The 17,012-nt window shown below is 39.7% G+C and overlaps 1 protein-coding gene across 1 annotated transcript; it reads left to right on the top strand.

Moving 5' to 3' along the window:
* The first annotated feature begins 4,032 nt into the window (after positions 1-4,032).
* On the top strand, positions 4,033-11,392 carry urod (uroporphyrinogen decarboxylase). Its single transcript, XM_006802749.3, has 10 exons — positions 4,033-4,218; positions 5,302-5,414; positions 5,651-5,730; positions 5,906-5,968; positions 6,988-7,185; positions 7,261-7,422; positions 8,654-8,788; positions 9,223-9,323; positions 9,633-9,699; positions 11,129-11,392. Exons 1-10 carry the CDS (start codon positions 4,196-4,198, stop codon positions 11,291-11,293), a joined length of 1,107 nt encoding a protein of 368 aa, XP_006802812.1. The 5' UTR covers positions 4,033-4,195; the 3' UTR covers positions 11,294-11,392.
* Positions 11,393-17,012: the final 5,620 nt, after the last annotated feature.

Raw genomic sequence — 17,012 nt, 5'->3', positions numbered from 1 at the left:
GGAGAACATATTTTGTACATTTGTTTCTACATGAGCTTTGTGTGATTTGATAAGTATCTGAGGCTGAGACCACAGGACTGTAAAACATGATTGTACTGAATGAACAGTCATTTAAGATTAGCTAGTAAATAACAATTAGCTAATGTTGTTCATGAGACTAAAGTCATCTCACTTTGGTAATGTAAATATAATATGGCCAATATTATATTAATCATTATTATTTATTACAGCAGTGAACATGAATTCTGTGCCAAACACTGAGCTTCAGTAAAGATTCAAGTTGCATTTATTTAAATTTCCTATCACCTTAAATCTTCACTCAAAGACAAGTATCTGTGACAGTGTATATATAGATGTATCATATATAAGAGACAAATATTGTTCTTTTAATATGTTGGCATTACTAAATTTGGCTCAATGCTTATATATGTGTGGAAGAAGCAAATGTACGAGCTGTGATAACGGTTTCTGATAGAATGAAGAGTAGACTGATATAGTAAATATTCCTTTATTGGGTGAGAAAATCAGACCATGTCATAACTGCTTTAAGTCATACAGAATAGATATCAGAGCCTTAAACAGGCTGACTTCTGCTAAATGAGTTAAACTAGGCAGAAAGTATACAAACACATAACATCCTTATAGAATATGATGTAACACTATAGATCAACTTACCTCAGACTATATAAAGCATATAAACAATTACAGCAATATGATGCAACAAACACAGCAGTGCTACTAATCCAAAATACTCAAAGCTTCATAGAACTGAAACAAACATTTATTTTTAGCTCCATTCTGCTGCTGATACATACTTTAGGTTTCTGAACATTAAACTTGTTGCTGCCTTTCATAGTGTGTAACTTGAAGGCCCTGAGTACTTTCTCCCACACTGAAAACACTGGGATGATCAAATTATTTGAACATTACCTAATAAGACTGATTCAGGACAGACAATTAGTTATTTGAAACTTTTCTAGCAGTTTTTCACAAACAGGGAACAGTCTGTCTATTCTCTCCATCTGTCAGCTGCTGCTGGCTCTTCCTCCTCCTCTTCCTCACACACTGCTGAGTTTGTCCTGGTGGATCATCAGGGGTGCAAAGCCTCACAGATGATGTGCAGCAGTGGGTCCCTCAGTCTGTCCTCACTCTGGACACTTGCAGTTGTCACACATGAAAATCAAATGTGTGATAAGCTGCAGGATTCAAACACAAGTGTAACTTATAAATACATGTTCATACTTTTATTCCACAATCAGAGAGAAAGAAACAGAGAGAGAGTGCAGGACAGACAGACAGGTGACAGTCTCAGGTGTATACACTGCTACAAAACAGCACAAGAGGAGGAGGATTTTGTTTGTGTTATTGAGTGCTAAACAAGAAGAGTTCCCAGATGGTACAGTGGACACATGTGTGACTGCTGTGATTAAAGCATCTTTCTTTCAGCTTAACGAGTGAACCGTCAGCTTGTTCAAACACACGTTTAAGTCCGTTTGGCTCGACACCACCGATCAGAGGCAGCAATATAACATAGCTAACATTAGCAGTGAATCCTGCTTGTGCCGTGATATTCAGGACTGCAAACCGAGCAGCATCACTGACTTTCAGCTTGTTGTGTTTGTGGATATATGACTGACTTTAATTATCCACAAAATCATCAGATTCTCTGTAAGATTAAGGTCGACTATCGAACGGAGTATATTTGAAAGTAAAGGCTTTAAAACAAAGTAAACGCTGAAAGTACAAACATCGCTAATGTCACATAACTTTGCCGGCAGGCACGTGCAGAGGGGGGGGCTAGAGGGGCTTGAGCACCCGCCCCTTTCCTGATGGGTGCCCAAAGTGCCCTTTTGTTGAGGCAACTTTTTAAAAACGTATTTTTTTTTAATGTGTGTGTGCGTGCGGAGTCCTGTCTGTGCCCCTCAACAATAATATTTAACTATTAATCACAGTTTTGCTAAATAAAAGGATCTGGCTTGCATCAGTCACATGATCACATTTAACCAATGATCGCCCTTGACGGTAGAACGCGCTGGTTACGAGCCGGGAACGAGCTCACAAAGAGCACGCGCATTTTTTGCGGTCCGGAGCTGTAGGAGAAACAAGTTAACTCAGAGACACAGACTGATGCAACAAAACCAGTAAGTAGGTGTACAGCGTACACTGTAGTGTATAGCACACAGGAGTATTAGCTTATTACGTACACGTTGGTAAGTTGTCTTGTTGCAACTGACGAACTGAAACAAACGAGCGTGCTGCGTGTGCAACAGCGTGACAAACATTACCTGTCCTTTTATTAACTGCACATGTAGTGCTGGTCATAGCTGCTGGCTACCTGTGTAAGGCTGTCATGGGTCTGTAGCTCTGTCACCGTTTTAGGGAACATATTTAGTTTTAAAGTAAGTTTCCGGGCTTTTCCTGCCTTTCTGGGGGGATTATATTTCACTAAAAAACGATCTAATATGCATGTCCACATAATTATGCATTATTATAATTATAATATATTAAAAAACACACGCTGTATTTTAAAGAACATACATTAAGAAGCAGATTATATTAGATTTCTATTTTAAATAAGACAAAATTTGGATTTTACAGCAGTAAAATTATTGTATCTCTACAGTTTAAAAATGTAATAAGCTTTGCCCCTGCACAGAGTGGATAGTGAAACAAATGGAATCATCATAAATACATTATTTCATATTTATTACTTCCCCCTCCTCATTGCTTTATTATTGTAGCTCTAGTAATAAATAATAATGTAAGGATTCTGGATCAGCACCATGATGCCCATAGTATATACAGTATTCTGAAGAAGGTCTAAAATGTCACTGTGTGTGCATGTGTGTGTTTTATTTAGATGGATTAAAAAAAAAAAATTACTCATGATATAACAATGTCCAGACATGCCTGGTAAGGACATGAGGAGGAAACAGTAGGAGCTGTGTGAGGCTACTAAAGGCAGTGCTATAACATTTTTCTGTCATCATTTTATTATAGATTAAGTGCTGGAGTTGTTAAGTGTGGATAATTAGATTATAGTTTATTGCAATAGCAAGTTGTGCCTTGTTCTCAGATAGACAGCAAGTGGAGAGTGATATATGAAATGATGGGATGGAAGGAAGAAGAGAAGCAAAGAGTGATTCACAGACACAGCCTACATTATTTCTCACAGTTTTTTGTTGCCTTATGGTTCCAAGTGCTGTCACCAATCTTTGCATTTTGTTATTATCTCATGACACTTGTTTAATCAGCTACCATCTCTCCTGTGGACTTTTTACTGTCTACAGTCTCAGATCAACACAGCCCTGCCCTTCCCATATTAGATTCTTGATGAATGTGTGTTGTTGTTATTCAGCCTGGTTCAATGTGCCCCTTTTTAACTTTGAGCACCCGCCCCTTTAAACCTCTCTGCACGGCCCTGTTTGCCGGCATGTGGCCAACAGTAATGTTTTAATGTCCTTCATTATTAAACATTTGCACATAGATAAGTCACATAATATTCAGAACTTACTTTTGAAAGTTTACTCTTTGGCCGATCTGCTTCCACTTCTTTGAAGTGTCACCCAGTCCCAGTGCACTTGTTAGCATGTTTTGGTTTGTGCAACTGGTCCGTCTGGTTATTGTCTCCCCAGAAACATTTCCGTTGTGTTGTGTGTGCTTTTGCAGCATTTTTCTTTTTGCAGCGTTTTTCTTTTTGCAGCATTTTTCTTTTTGCAGCATTTTTCTCTTTGCAGCGTTTTTCTTTTTGCAAGTGTTTTTCTTTTTGCAGCATTTTTCTTTTTGCAGCATTTTTCTTTTTGCAAGTGTTTTTCTTTTTGCAGCATTTTTCTTTTTGCAAGTGTTTTCTGAAGTTGCAGTCCGTTTGGCCTCTCAGGGCCACCGTAAGAATTACTACTACTAATGATGATAATAATGATGATAATACAAACTGTACTGAAGTTTAAGGGAACAAAATGTAGATAACGATTAAATAGAGAAAACGACTATTATTTTGAAGCGTCATCTCGTTTCCTGCTATGGTCACGTGGTTTTTCAAGATGGCCGCGCCCACAGCGCTGTAGCAGCTGATAGAAGATTGTGTCCATGCGAGCGGGGTTTAAATGACAGTTGAGGAGCAGCAGGTTGCAACTGTCATCCCCGCAGAGAGACAGAGGAGTTTCTGAAAGGCTGTCCCATCCTCAGCACCGCCAACATGAGCAAGAACGATTTAATCCTGTGAGTACTTCCTTCTTTGTTTCTCGAAACAAACTGCCGCTTGTTACATTGTTACATTTAAGGTTAGCATTTTGGCTGTTTAGCCGTCTAAAAAGTGACCTTATGAAACCCCCCGTTGTCATTGTTATGAAACATTTCTTCCTATTATGGGTCAGTTATAGAAACACAGGCCTCATTCCTTAAAGCTACGTAATCCAATGCCAGAGCGAAGTCGCTTCCTCTTACAAAAAAAAAAAAAAACTCATTCAGAAATCCAGCAGTCTAATAATCTCTTGTTCATATTTAGAGATGAACCTATTTTGCAACATGAATTAGTGCTTTAAGCAAATTCTGTGGATCGTCTGATAAATTCGGCATAGCTAATAATGTAAAAGTCTTATTAATCTTTTTGGTTGTTCTAACTTGGTTTGTTTCCTAAATTATCCCATACAGAATCCATGACAAACTCTGATAGTGTGTTTTTATAACCCACACGTTTAATTCTTAAGAAGAGTCTAACAGCAGACTTGCATCTTTTAAAGTTAAGTGTAGCAAACTAAACATAATTGACTATCTGTGAAATGTTTTTGTTGTCCGTCTAACAGTTTCATGTCAGAGTCTGAATTAGATTAAGGTTGTGATACATTACGGATCCATCCTAAACACTCCTGTATTTAACTGTCATTTCTCCTGCTGGGAGAAGATAAGAGAGCAGAGGACAGTTATCTCCCAGAATCACTCTTTTGGTGAATGCCCTTCAGCTGGATGCCCAGAGTGATTGCAGGGGAAAGGGAAGGGTGGGCCTTTATTTTTAGATAACACAAGTTTGCGGCTGTATTGTAAAGAGGTTATGACACTATCAGCTAAGCTCCATTCCCTCAACTATGTAATATAAATTGAAATTGCCAGTGTGCTTTGGCCATGCCGCAAATATCTTAAAATTCTGTCTAAATTTGTACTATTTTTCTACGCTAAAATGTTGCATAATCAGTGTAAATAAGAAGAGTCAGCGGGTGAATGTCCCCACACATCCAGCCAGACTGGTGTGTTTCTTAACCTGGTCAGAGAAAACATCGATTCTAACATGAAGTGCTTTCTACCCAGCCCCAAAGACTTTCCTCAGCTAAAGAACGACACATTCCTGAGAGCGGCACGAGGAGAGGAAACCGAACATGTCCCAGTCTGGTGTATGAGACAGGCTGGCAGATATCTACCAGGTACAGGCTTCAGATCAGTTCTTTCTCTTGTTTCTGACATGAATAGTAGCACTGTACTATCAAATGTGCTACACTGATTACCCTTAATATTCGTGATCATGTTTTCAGGTTTTATATTGTAGTATTTCACTTTCTGCATGACCATAAGCATGAGATTCACATCCCTGATAACCACTAACTCCCTGTTATTGAGTCTTAATGCTGATCTGTAGTGTTTTTTTTACTCTAATCTGCAGAGTTCCGTGAGTCCAGAGCAGGGAAAGACTTTTTTGAGACATGTCAGTCACCAGAGGCTTGCTGTGAGCTCACTCTGCAGGTACAGACCTGGATTCACAGGGGGAGAAAAAAAATAATAATTTCACAGTGTTAACATCAAGTCAGCAACACCATTATGTGGTGTGAGATGATGGAGTGGTTGTTACACCACCCACAGGGTACCAACAAGAATAACTTATCCCAATTTTCTTTTCTTTCCCCCCCTCCACTTCCAGCCTCTGAGACGTTTTCCCTTTGATGCTGCCATAATCTTCTCTGATATCCTAGTTGTCCCACAGGTAAGTCTGTTCAGACCAGGCTCAATTGCTAGCATGTATAAAATGTTTACAGCTAATCTTTTGCTATATTTTTGTCAGATGTACAGTAAAAGAGGTTTTCTGTAATCAGAAAAATATACATTTTGTGAGTAGAAAGTGTGTTTAGGGTTTTCACGTTTATTAATATTTAAATAACCTCTGACATACAGTACAACCAGTGTCTGCTATGTCTTGAGGAATGAGAAGAATTTTCTTGTGTGGTAACAGGTGTCTATGTATTGATGTAATACATGTATGTGATGTCCACATGTTTTAATTGTTAATTTAACAAATTACCATTAGTCAAGTATTAATTTTTCAGTTTGGTTCAAAAACCCCAACAATCAGATTACCCCCTATGACCAGCACTTGGCGACAGTGAAAAAGAAAAACTCTCTTTTTAACAGAACAAAACTTCCAGCAGAACCAGGCTCAGGCTGGTTGGGGGTGAGGAGAGGGTGACTGTACAAAAGACCTTCTGTGGAAGAAATAGAGAAACTGTGTTCCTCCACAGTGGACGCAGTGTCTCAAAATGTTTTTGACAAAATAACTCTTTTGATGACTTGATTAATTAATTAAATAACAAGATATATTTTTCATCTATTCAGGTGTCCTGAATCTGTTTTCCACTCATTCTCTGTACAGCTGTGACCCTCCCTGATCCTTCCTTTATACTCAAAGCCTTCTTCCTGTTAGCTGGGAGTTCTTCCTCCCCACGCTTGCTATTATTTTTTTCTTAGAACGTCAGTTAATAGTTGGGTTACCCTCTTTAATATGTCTTACAATATAAAGAGCCTTTGGATGGCTTATGTTGTGAACACATCATAAATAAAATGAGGCCCTGTGATGGACTGGACACGTGGTACTCCAGGTTTTGGCCCAGTGTTTACTTTGATAGGTTCCAGCCCACCTGCATCCTGAAGATAATAAGTAATACAGAAGGCAGATATATTAACTGGTTTGGTTTGAAATTAATCTTTGTTTCTTCTTCCTCCCTCCAGGCCATGGGTATGGATGTCCAGATGGTTGCAGGTAAAGGTCCAACATTTCCAGAGCCTCTGAAGGAGCCAGAGGACCTGCAGCGGCTGCAGGTCAAAGTGGACACTGACAAAGAGCTGGGCTACGTCTTCAGAGCCATCACACTGACCCGACACAAAATTGAGGGCAAAGTGCCACTAATAGGATTCAGCGGGGCTCCGGTTAGGCGCGCACATGTTTAAACATTTATAGAAAATAATGCTTCCATATTCTAACAGCTCTCTGTTCCTCCACAGTGGACACTCATGTCCTACATGATAGAAGGTGGAGGCTCCAACACTCACTCTAAGGCAAAGCGCTGGCTGTATCAGCACCCTGAAGCCAGCCACATGCTGCTGAAGATGCTGACAGATGTGATCGTGGAGTATCTGCTCGGACAAGTGGCAGCTGGAGCTCAGGTCAGACTTCCTTGCTTTCTGTGTCTAAACAGACTTCCTCCATTATGTCACTTGATATGAATCTTTTTTTTTCTTTAGCTTATTTTAGTTTCCCTTGAAAAAAAGAAAAGATGTAATAAATAAATAAATAAAAAATTTCACAGGACAGAGTCAGTGTAAGTCATATATGTTTGAGTCAAGGACATAAATAAATGCTGACAGTAGAACACACACCTTATGGAAGTGAACTAATCTCTACGTCAGTGCAAAATACAGCTGAGGCAGCACAAATTATTCCAGTAAGTTTACACAATCCTGCAATTTTCAGTATTTGTACAGTACATAAACAATGGTGTGGGTGTGTGGTCCTCTCTCCCTATGCTCCCTTTTTTCCTCTTTCCCGTCACCTAGCCGATTGATCGTAGCAGCTGGCTGCCCCTCCCCGGTGCCTTCGTTCTGCAAGAGGTTTCTTCCCGTTAAAAGGGAGTTCTTCCTCTCCACTGTCAACAAGTATTGGTCATAGCAGATCATATGATGGTTAATATTGCACAATCTTTGTCTTAAAATACCTTGACAGGATTTTTTTTTTCTTGAGAACTGATGCTGCATGAATGAAACCGGACTGAACTGACGTAACAGCACCATCTTTTAACTGTCTCATTAATCAGTATGTGTCAGCGTAATGCAGACTTGAACAAATGTGTCCAATCTGAGACAGCGACAGAGCTCTGTGTCTGTGTGCTTGCTTGAACGAAGTGTTTTTTTTTTGTTTTTTTTTCCTTTTTCTTACAAAAGAAGAGAAAGTACTAAAGAAGTATGACAAGTCTATGAATGTAGCAACAAAGTCAGTTAACTGGCAACAGTGACGTAAATTGAAGTGTTGTCATCACTGCTGTGAGTGGGAGGGATGTCAGTCAGACACGCTGAGACAGAAAATGTTTCCAAGTTAAAAAAGAAAAGTGGTCAGCACGGTCGCCTTTCAGGTTTCAGGTTATTTTAATGCATATATTCTACATAATACAGCAGAAAAATACTCAAGTTGAAGGGATTTGAAGTTGTAAGTGAAATGTTAACACAAAGACAGCCCTTTTAAAGTGTTATATTTCCTTTTTCTTTGTTTTTTATTTTATATTTTTTTAACCCCACTGCTGGGCGCTGCACCTGTGAAATCCCAGTGTGAGTGACCCAAGATGTCACTGTTATAAACAAAGTGTCACTGTCACCATTCACACAATTCTTGTGTGTTTTTCAGGCACTGCAGGTGTTTGAGTCCCACGCCGGCATTCTGGGACCTGCAGAGTTTAAAGAGTTCTCGCTGCCTTACCTCCGAGACATCGCTCGCCGCGTCAAAGATAAACTGAAGGAGGCAGGACAGGATGTCCCCATGGTGAGAGGGACACCAAACAGATTCACACACAGACATTTGTCCCTCAGTGTATAATCAGAAACACATTTCCTCCATCCACACATGCGTAACACACGTGGACTTCTACACTTACACATCAGCATGAATGCATTGCAAAGAGAGTCACCTGACATGCATATCAGATGCTAAGCTTCAAACAACTAGTAGTAAAAAAATTATGTTTATTGTTTAGTTTTTTGGGTCATTAGTAGCTGCTATATTTGTGTCAGCACTCGGCTCTATTCTTATTAGCACCGTGTTGCCTCCCTGGAGGGATCATTAAGGATTCATGCAGTGTAAGGAGAACCACTGTTCTGTTGGATCTACCTGCAGGTGGCAGCATTTCACCAACAATGGTTCCTGAAGAAGTTGATTTGAAAATCTGTTGTTGTTTTTCTCTGTTTGTGTGTATTTAGATTGTATTTGCAAAGGATGCTCACTACGCCTTAGAGGAACTGTCTCAGTCTAATTATGAAGTGGTTGGCCTGGACTGGACCATTGACCCACTATCCGCACGGTAACACAAAACGCACACTGGTTTGTCTTTGCATGCAGCACCAGACTCTGTGTTTTAATTGTAAAATTTAAACCAGCCAAACATTTTTGAACGTGAGCCTGAATAGAGAAGTAGCATACAGTGAAAAGCCCACACAGACTCTACAAATACTTGAAGCAAATGTAGGCGGTCATAGCAGTGATGTTGGGCGTGATGTTGGCCATTGCTGACCTCTCTGTTGTTCCTGGGTTGATCTATTCATCAAATGCTTAAACCGCTGGTTGAAGGATTAACTCGTGTGTCCTCTGATGTGTATGTTTGTGAATTCAGGGAACGAACAGGAGGGAAGGTCAGCCTGCAAGGAAACATGGACCCCTGTGCTCTGTATGCTCCAAAGGTAACTTCCAATTTCACTGTGCTTTAAACCGACACATAGAAATCTGAAACTCATACTTAGGTAATTCTGATAAAAGTGACTTTCATAGTCTTTGAAGTTTTCCATCTTTTGTGTTTTTTAAATGATACAACTTTAGTCTGACCCCAGACTAACATCCCCGGGTTGTTGGCTGTGGTGCTACCCACGTCAGCTGCTGTGGTCACAGAAACATCAGACTGCTTTGCCAATTGGATTATTGTCATCCCTGCAAACATCTGATTTTCTGCTCAGTGTGGTGCACAAGATGACACCAAACAGCACAATGAAGACTTTTCTTATAATCAGTCACCATCTGCGGTGGTGATTAAAGAAAATAATCAGCTTGAAATATCCCTGTTAATTTAGCAGATCATCATTGAATGTGTGATTTAAGAGATTTTAATCACTATTTATATATTTAAAAAAAAAAACAAACAAACTTGGAGGTATGAGCTGTTTCATTGAAGTCTATGGGTGACAACACAAACCTGTAATCTGCATTGATAATCATAGGAACAAATTTTAATTGACTTATTTATTTATACTTTGTTAAATAAGCACAGAAACTCCAAATGTATCAACATTATAGCTGCTAATTTTTTAATGTTTGTTTGAACAAACTGAAAAAAAGCCAAATTAATTGCAACCCTGAAAAGTCCAGACTCCTGCACCCTGTATCATTACACTGTAACACCTGCCAAACATTTAAATGCTGATCTTCTGTTTTTTCCCTCTAAACTGTAAATAAGGAGGCTCAAACTTTGTATTGTGGGCCACATAGAGCCCACTTTGATCTTGAGTGGGTCAGACCAGCCAAAGTCCCGTTTCTGTCATTGTAGAGACGTTTGACTACACATTGACTCTGTCAGATATCCTAATATTAAAAAAAGAACAAGTCTATAAACTCAGATGTTCTCTAAATGAACTTGTAGGATATGATCGCTGGAAGAAAAGCTCTCCAGTCTCCTGGCAAAGCGATGACCTGAAACGTCTTTCTCTTGATTGTGGTGGCCACAGACAATCTGCTGAGATTAGCTTGCACTCCTTGTCCTGATTCCCTCATTATCATTCAGTGAGCATGTTCCCTCACATTTGCGCTAATTTCATCTAAAATGACACTGCGCCACCTCTCTCAACCACTCTGCCTCTCACACGGCTTCACCCTTCAGCTCACCTGTGCACTGTGATCTGGCGTATGTGTCACGTCGTGTCTCTGATGGCGAGCACGAACAGTTTTGCCTTCATTGTAGGAGATGACGTCTGCATTTAACTTCGGCCAACTGCTGTTGCCGTTGAGCGTCCCAGTTAAAATCGGTTTTACTGCGTGAGAATGCGTTTTGCCGAAAGAGCGTTATGTTTGATCGTTTCTTTGTGACTTCGACTGACGTGAACCTGCTCTCTTTCTCTTCAGGAGCGCATTTCAGACATCGTGAAGAAGATGCTGGAGGGTTTCGGCACAAGGGGCTACATTGCCAACCTCGGCCACGGCGTTTACCCCGACATGGAGCCGGAGAACATAGGTGCCTTCGTCGAAGCTGTGCACCAGCACTCCAAACAGATGATCAAACAGATATGAAGATAAATGTCTTGTATTAAGAACCAAACCTGGCCTTAAGATGGTGATGCAAGAAAAATGTATAATGAGGCATTATTTTATTAAAGGCTCTAAACAGTAGTAGACGTGTCCGTTTGAATATAAACAGAAAAATCCTAAAACAAATTACTTGTTTTTCAACACATGAAACACAGAGAATGATTTTCCTGTTATTTTCAGAATGAGGCTGATTTTCAACAAAGGAGGAGAAAAAAAATAACGTGAGGATATTAATTTAAGATGGAAAACATCCAGATCAGCATGTACTGTACATTCTCATCTGCCACAGCTCTCCACAACAAACATGTTCATTTTTTTTGTTATTATTTTGAAGACCAGATTTTCTCTTCAGCTGTAATATGTTTTTCTGAGCAGGACTGGATTATGTGTTTGGACTGAAAAGGACAGTACATGTACGCTGCAGTTTAACTGAATGAGATTGTGTTTGTATTAATATTAGATCTAAAAGGTCTAAAGAGCTTTGACTAGTGGTGTGTACTATGAAGCGTTTTGATGTTTTTATTCTTTAAATCCAATCACAATCCTGTAAAATATCCCTGTGGCACTTTCAAAGAAAGGAGACGCATTTCTGCATCTGTAAACATCTTTAGTCCAAGCAGAGCTCTTCATCAGTACAAGGAGTTTCATTCTCAAAGGCTGCCAAAGTAAAAAAAAACATAAAAGATCCAAACTGCTGTAAAAACAAAAACGGGTGATTTGGCGGAGAGTTTCAGCAAGGGACACTCTGCTGCAGTTATAAAATCAATTTTTAAAGGAAAAATGTCAGCACCCAGCAGTTGATCATTCCTCCATCTAACATCTTAACTGTGAACAAATCTCCTGCTGGATCTCAGCAGGAAGAGTTTTATTTTTACTCCTGCTGATAGAAGATCTTTTAACAAATGCGCGCTGTACACGAAGACGCTGCTTTGCTCTGATTTTCACCCTAAATCTGAATTTTGTGTAGAAAAACTGGTTTATTAGGAGAAGCAGTCTCTTTTTTTCCCCCCCATTCACCATTAGATAAAGATTTAATCTGAATTTATATTCTATTATGTTTTTAGATGTCCGTTTTTTTAGAGAAATATCCAAACCATAGCCACTCAGCCTGTCTTTGACAACCACTACATGCCCATCTCAAGATGAATTGTACTTACTTTGATGAGCCCTTAAAAATGGGACTCCTGACAAAATGAATATAAATATGTTTTGCACACAGCAGTTTGTGTTGAGGGCTTTCTCTTGCACTGGCAGGATGTTGTTACAGTTTTTCTTGAGAATGTAGCACCAGTAAAGTCAAGTCTAGGTATAGTCAGCTGATCATGGGTCAGCAACTCAAAGCTTTTATGCAAGAAGACATGGTCATGACAGCCTGCTGAACTTCAAACTGAGGATCAGAATGGGGAAGAAAGATGACTGAATGTGGGATAGTTGATGCAGAATGGGCTGGTTTGTGGTTTTCTCTGTATTAGTGTAGGATCTTTACCTTACAATATAAACTGCCTCGGGGCAACTGCTGATGGGATTTGGCGCTATATAAATTGAACTGAACTGAATGATCTTAGAAAATACTGAAATATTTCATTTTCTGTATAATGTACAGAGTGGGCCATTTATATGGATACACCGTAATAACATGGGAATGGTTGGTGATATTAAAGTCCTGTTTGTGGCACATTAGTATATGTGAGGGGGCAAACTCCTCAAGATGGGTGGTGACCATGGTGGCCATTTAAAAGTCGGCCATCTTGGATACAGCCTTTGTTTTTTCAATAGGAAGAGGGCCATGTGACACATCAAACTTATTGGTAATGTCACAAGAAAAACAATGGTGTGCTTGGTTTCAACGTAACTTTATTCTTTCATGAGTTATTTACAAGTTTCTGACCACTCATAAAATGTGTTCAATGTGCTGCCCATTGTGTTGGATTGTCAATGCAACCCTCTTCTCCCACTCTTCACACACTGATAGTAACACCGCAGGAGAAATGCCAGCACAGGCATCCAGTATCCATAGTTTCAGGTGCTGCACATCTCGTATCTTCACACCATAGACAATTGCCTTCAGATGAACCCAAAAGATAAAAGTCTAAGGGGGTCAGACCTTGGGGGCCATTCAACTGGCCCACAACGATCAATCCACTTTCCAGGAAAGGACCCACTATCGTTGTACCCCATATACCACACCAAACCATCACTTTTGTTGTTCCAACAGTCTTGGAGGGATCCATCCAATGTGGGTTAGTGTCAGACCAATAGCGGTGGTTTTGTTTGTTAACTTCACCATTCACATAAAAGTTTGCCTCATCACTGAACAAAATCTTCTGCGTGAACTGAGGGTCCTGTTCCAATTTTTATTTTGCCCATTCTGCAAATTCTGTGCGCCGATCTGGGTCATCCTCGTTGAGATGCTGCAGTAGCTGGAGTTTGTAAGGGTGCCATTCGTGAGTAGCTAATATCCGCCGAATGGATGTTCGACTAATGCCACTCTCCAGTGATATGCGGCGAGTGCTACGCTGTGGGCTCTTGCTGAATGAAGCTAGGACAGCCACTGATGTTTCTTTTTAGTGACAGTTTTCTTGCGTCCACATTTTGGCAAATCCAACACTGAACCAGTTTCACGAAACTTAGCAAGCAGTTTGCTAACTGTAGCATGGGAGATGGCTGGTCTCATAGGGTGTCTTGCATTGAAATCTGCTGCAATGACCCGGTTATTGCATTCACCAGATATCAACACAATTTCGATCCGCTCCTCACGTGTTAACCTGTTCGACATGTCAATGGCTGTGAACAAAGAGAAACTTGTAAATAACTCATGAAAGAATAAAGTTACGTTGAAACCAAGCACACCATTGTTTTTCTTGTGACATTACCAATAAGTTTGATGTGTCACATGGCCCTCTTCCTATTGAAAAAACAAAAGTTGTATCCAAGATGGCCGACTTCTAAATGGCCACCATGGTCACCACCCATCTTGAGGAGTTTGCCCCCTCACATATACTAATGTGCCACAAACAGGACTTTAATATCACCAACAATTCCCATTTTATTACAGTGTATCCATATAAATGGCCCACTCTGTAGATAGAATATATGAGCACTTCGTTTTTAAAATTAAATCATTAAAAGATGCACAAGTACACACAAACACACACACACACACACACACACACACACACACACACACACACAGCATCATATAGCCTATTGCTCTATTGTCATCAAAATCAAAACTGGCCATTCAGTTGTCTAAGAATATTTCAACAACCACTTATACACCTTATGTTTGCAGTGATGACGTACACAGACAGCGATTCAAGGCTGAGGTCTGAGTTGGAAAATGGGACAAAGACGTCCCAGTGACTGGTTCTTTAACTGGGACAAAAGCGAGACAGTGTCCTGCCTGAAGGTGTGGAAACAAGTTTTCATGACAGTCTGGAGTCCTTTGAGAAAAGCTTTGTAATGAACATCTTTATAAATAAACAGCTTAAGCAGTACAGAACAGTGTGGCCTCTAGAACACAGTAAACGGAATTAGTCAGCTTCTAAAGAAAAAAAGTTCCACTCAACACATCGTGAGTTTTGACCTGTCTGAGTTTTCCACTCAGTTCCAGTGGGCCCGGTTAACAGCTTGATCCTGATGAAATCTTCTGACAGTGTTCTGACAACATGTTACAGTTTCTCAGACTTGGCGTCTTTTGGAGTTTCTGCAATTTGTGAAGTTAAATCCAAGTGATAACCAGCACAGCTGAGTGTTGTTTTTCAAAAGGCCCGAGACAAGTCCAGCTGCCTGTTTGTCTAAATGTCCCTTAGCAAGTTGCACCTTCACTAGATGCTTTTGGTAGTTCGCAAAAAGCTTATGGCATAATTCTCACTGAGATTTTGACCACTCTTCTTGTAAAAATTAGTAGAGTTCATTTAAAAATAGCTTGGTTTTCTGGCACATACCTGGCTTTAAAGGATACTCAATAAAGTAGGGGCAATGTCAGGGCTTTAGTAAGGCGTAACGTTAGCCTGCTTTGTCCATTTCAAAACCAGTTTGATGTGTGTTTTGGATTATTTAGCTGCTGGATCACCTGGGTCTAAACTAAACTGTAACTGTTGATTTGAAGTTAAAGAGTTTGGTGGTAGTCCTCTGTAATTGTTCTAGCTATTTTACACCACAATCACTGGAAGCACAAAAACCCCAGAGCATGATGCTACCACCACCATGCTTGATAGCTGGTACAGTGATTTGAACGGCTCACTTTTACTCCTCCAAACCAAATAGATGACCAAATGCTGGATTTCTCTGTCATGAAGTTGACTACAATTTTACAGAAAAAACACTGCCATCACTCAACAGCAGAGATGCTGTTGATTAATCCGATTACTTTTTTCAAGTAACGAGTAAAGTAAGGGATTACTATTGCAAAAACGGTAATTAGATTACCGTTACTTTCCCGTAGGAACGCTACGTTACTGCGTTACTAAAACCGTGATTTCTTTGCGAGAACGTCTCATGACAGTGACGTAAGCAAGTGCGACGTTTGTGACAACAGCTGTGTGCAGATCAACAATGGATAATATATCGAGTGCGGGAGAGAGTATGAGCATGCAGCGTTTAAAGCGTGGAAGTACTGACCTTATTTTGAGTTTGATTCCATAAAAAGTGACAAAAACATTAGTGTCCGTTGTGCGTGGGAAGAAAACTTCTTTTTACAGCAAAAAAACCCCCCTAAACTTCCAAGCAAGCACCGAGTAGCTACAACGTAATGGGAAATTCACAGAGAAACTCGCGGATTCTTCCACTGACCGCTGCGGCACACCTGCACCAGGGTAAACCTCCGCCTACCCTACTCCTGCTTTACAGGTGAAAATAGAGCAACATGACCGCTGAGTCTTTGACTTTATTTATTTTCTGCTGTGTTTTACTTGCATCTATTTGAAAGACTGAGTGTAAACACACACACAAAAAAATATTTTATGTGCTGGAATGTGCAGAAAATAGGTTTAAATATTAAACAAATTTCTTCCACTCAGAGAATGTTGCATATAATTAAATTTTTGCTTGATGCATAAAGTTAAAAGATTAAAACTAATAAAACAAGTTTTAAAAAGGGACTTTTCCATTTGATTACATTTTGTATGATGGATTATGCAGAAAAAGTAGAATTGGGCTGAAAGATCTATCGCTTTATCACCTATTCAGGTTGTAAATCGTGTTTTTAAAAAGTAACTAAGTAACTAAGTAATTAATTACTTTTGAAAATAAGTAATCGGTAAAGTAATGGGATTACTTTTTTGTGGAAGTAATCAGTAATTAGTAATTGATTACTTTTTTCAAGTAACTTGACCAACACTGCTCAACAGTTAACGATCATACCTTTGATGAAGCTTCACCCTCTGTTAATAGAACTACAGGAAGTCCAGAGAACTGTTAGGAATCTTTTAGCTGAACCGGCTTAGGCTTATTTCATTCCAGGTTCAAATGTCACCCAGCGACAGGCAGCGGTGTTAAAGCCAAGCGTTATCTCCACCAATCAGGTGTCATCCCTGTGAACTGTTTCCAGCTCAGCTGCCAAACAGGCGCTTTACTAAAAAAAAAAAAAAAAAAAAAAAAAGCTAAGCATTTCCTAGTATCCAATCACAATCTTCAAGGTATTTACTCTCTTACAATTTAACAATTTAGTAAATGGGGGCTAAATACAAAGCTACATTTT

The sequence above is a fragment of the Neolamprologus brichardi genome, chromosome 18, assembly GCF_056152115.1.
Source record: "Neolamprologus brichardi isolate AB-2024 chromosome 18, ASM5615211v1, whole genome shotgun sequence".
NCBI classification, from domain to species: domain Eukaryota; kingdom Metazoa; phylum Chordata; class Actinopteri; order Cichliformes; family Cichlidae; genus Neolamprologus; species Neolamprologus brichardi.
Note: the sequence above shows the minus strand (reverse complement) of the source record. Positions and strands in the feature narration are given on the sequence as shown.

Bases quoted from the DNA above. Each gene is read 5' to 3' on its own strand.
- urod (XM_006802749.3), top strand. From the start codon at position 4,196: ATGAGCAAGAACGATTTAATCCT. The intron at 5,415-5,650 runs GTACAGGCTTCA...TCTAATCTGCAG, and splicing joins GGCTGGCAGATATCTACCAG to AGTTCCGTGAGTCCAGAGCA. The intron at 7,423-8,653 runs GTCAGACTTCCT...TGTGTTTTTCAG, and splicing joins AAGTGGCAGCTGGAGCTCAG to GCACTGCAGGTGTTTGAGTC.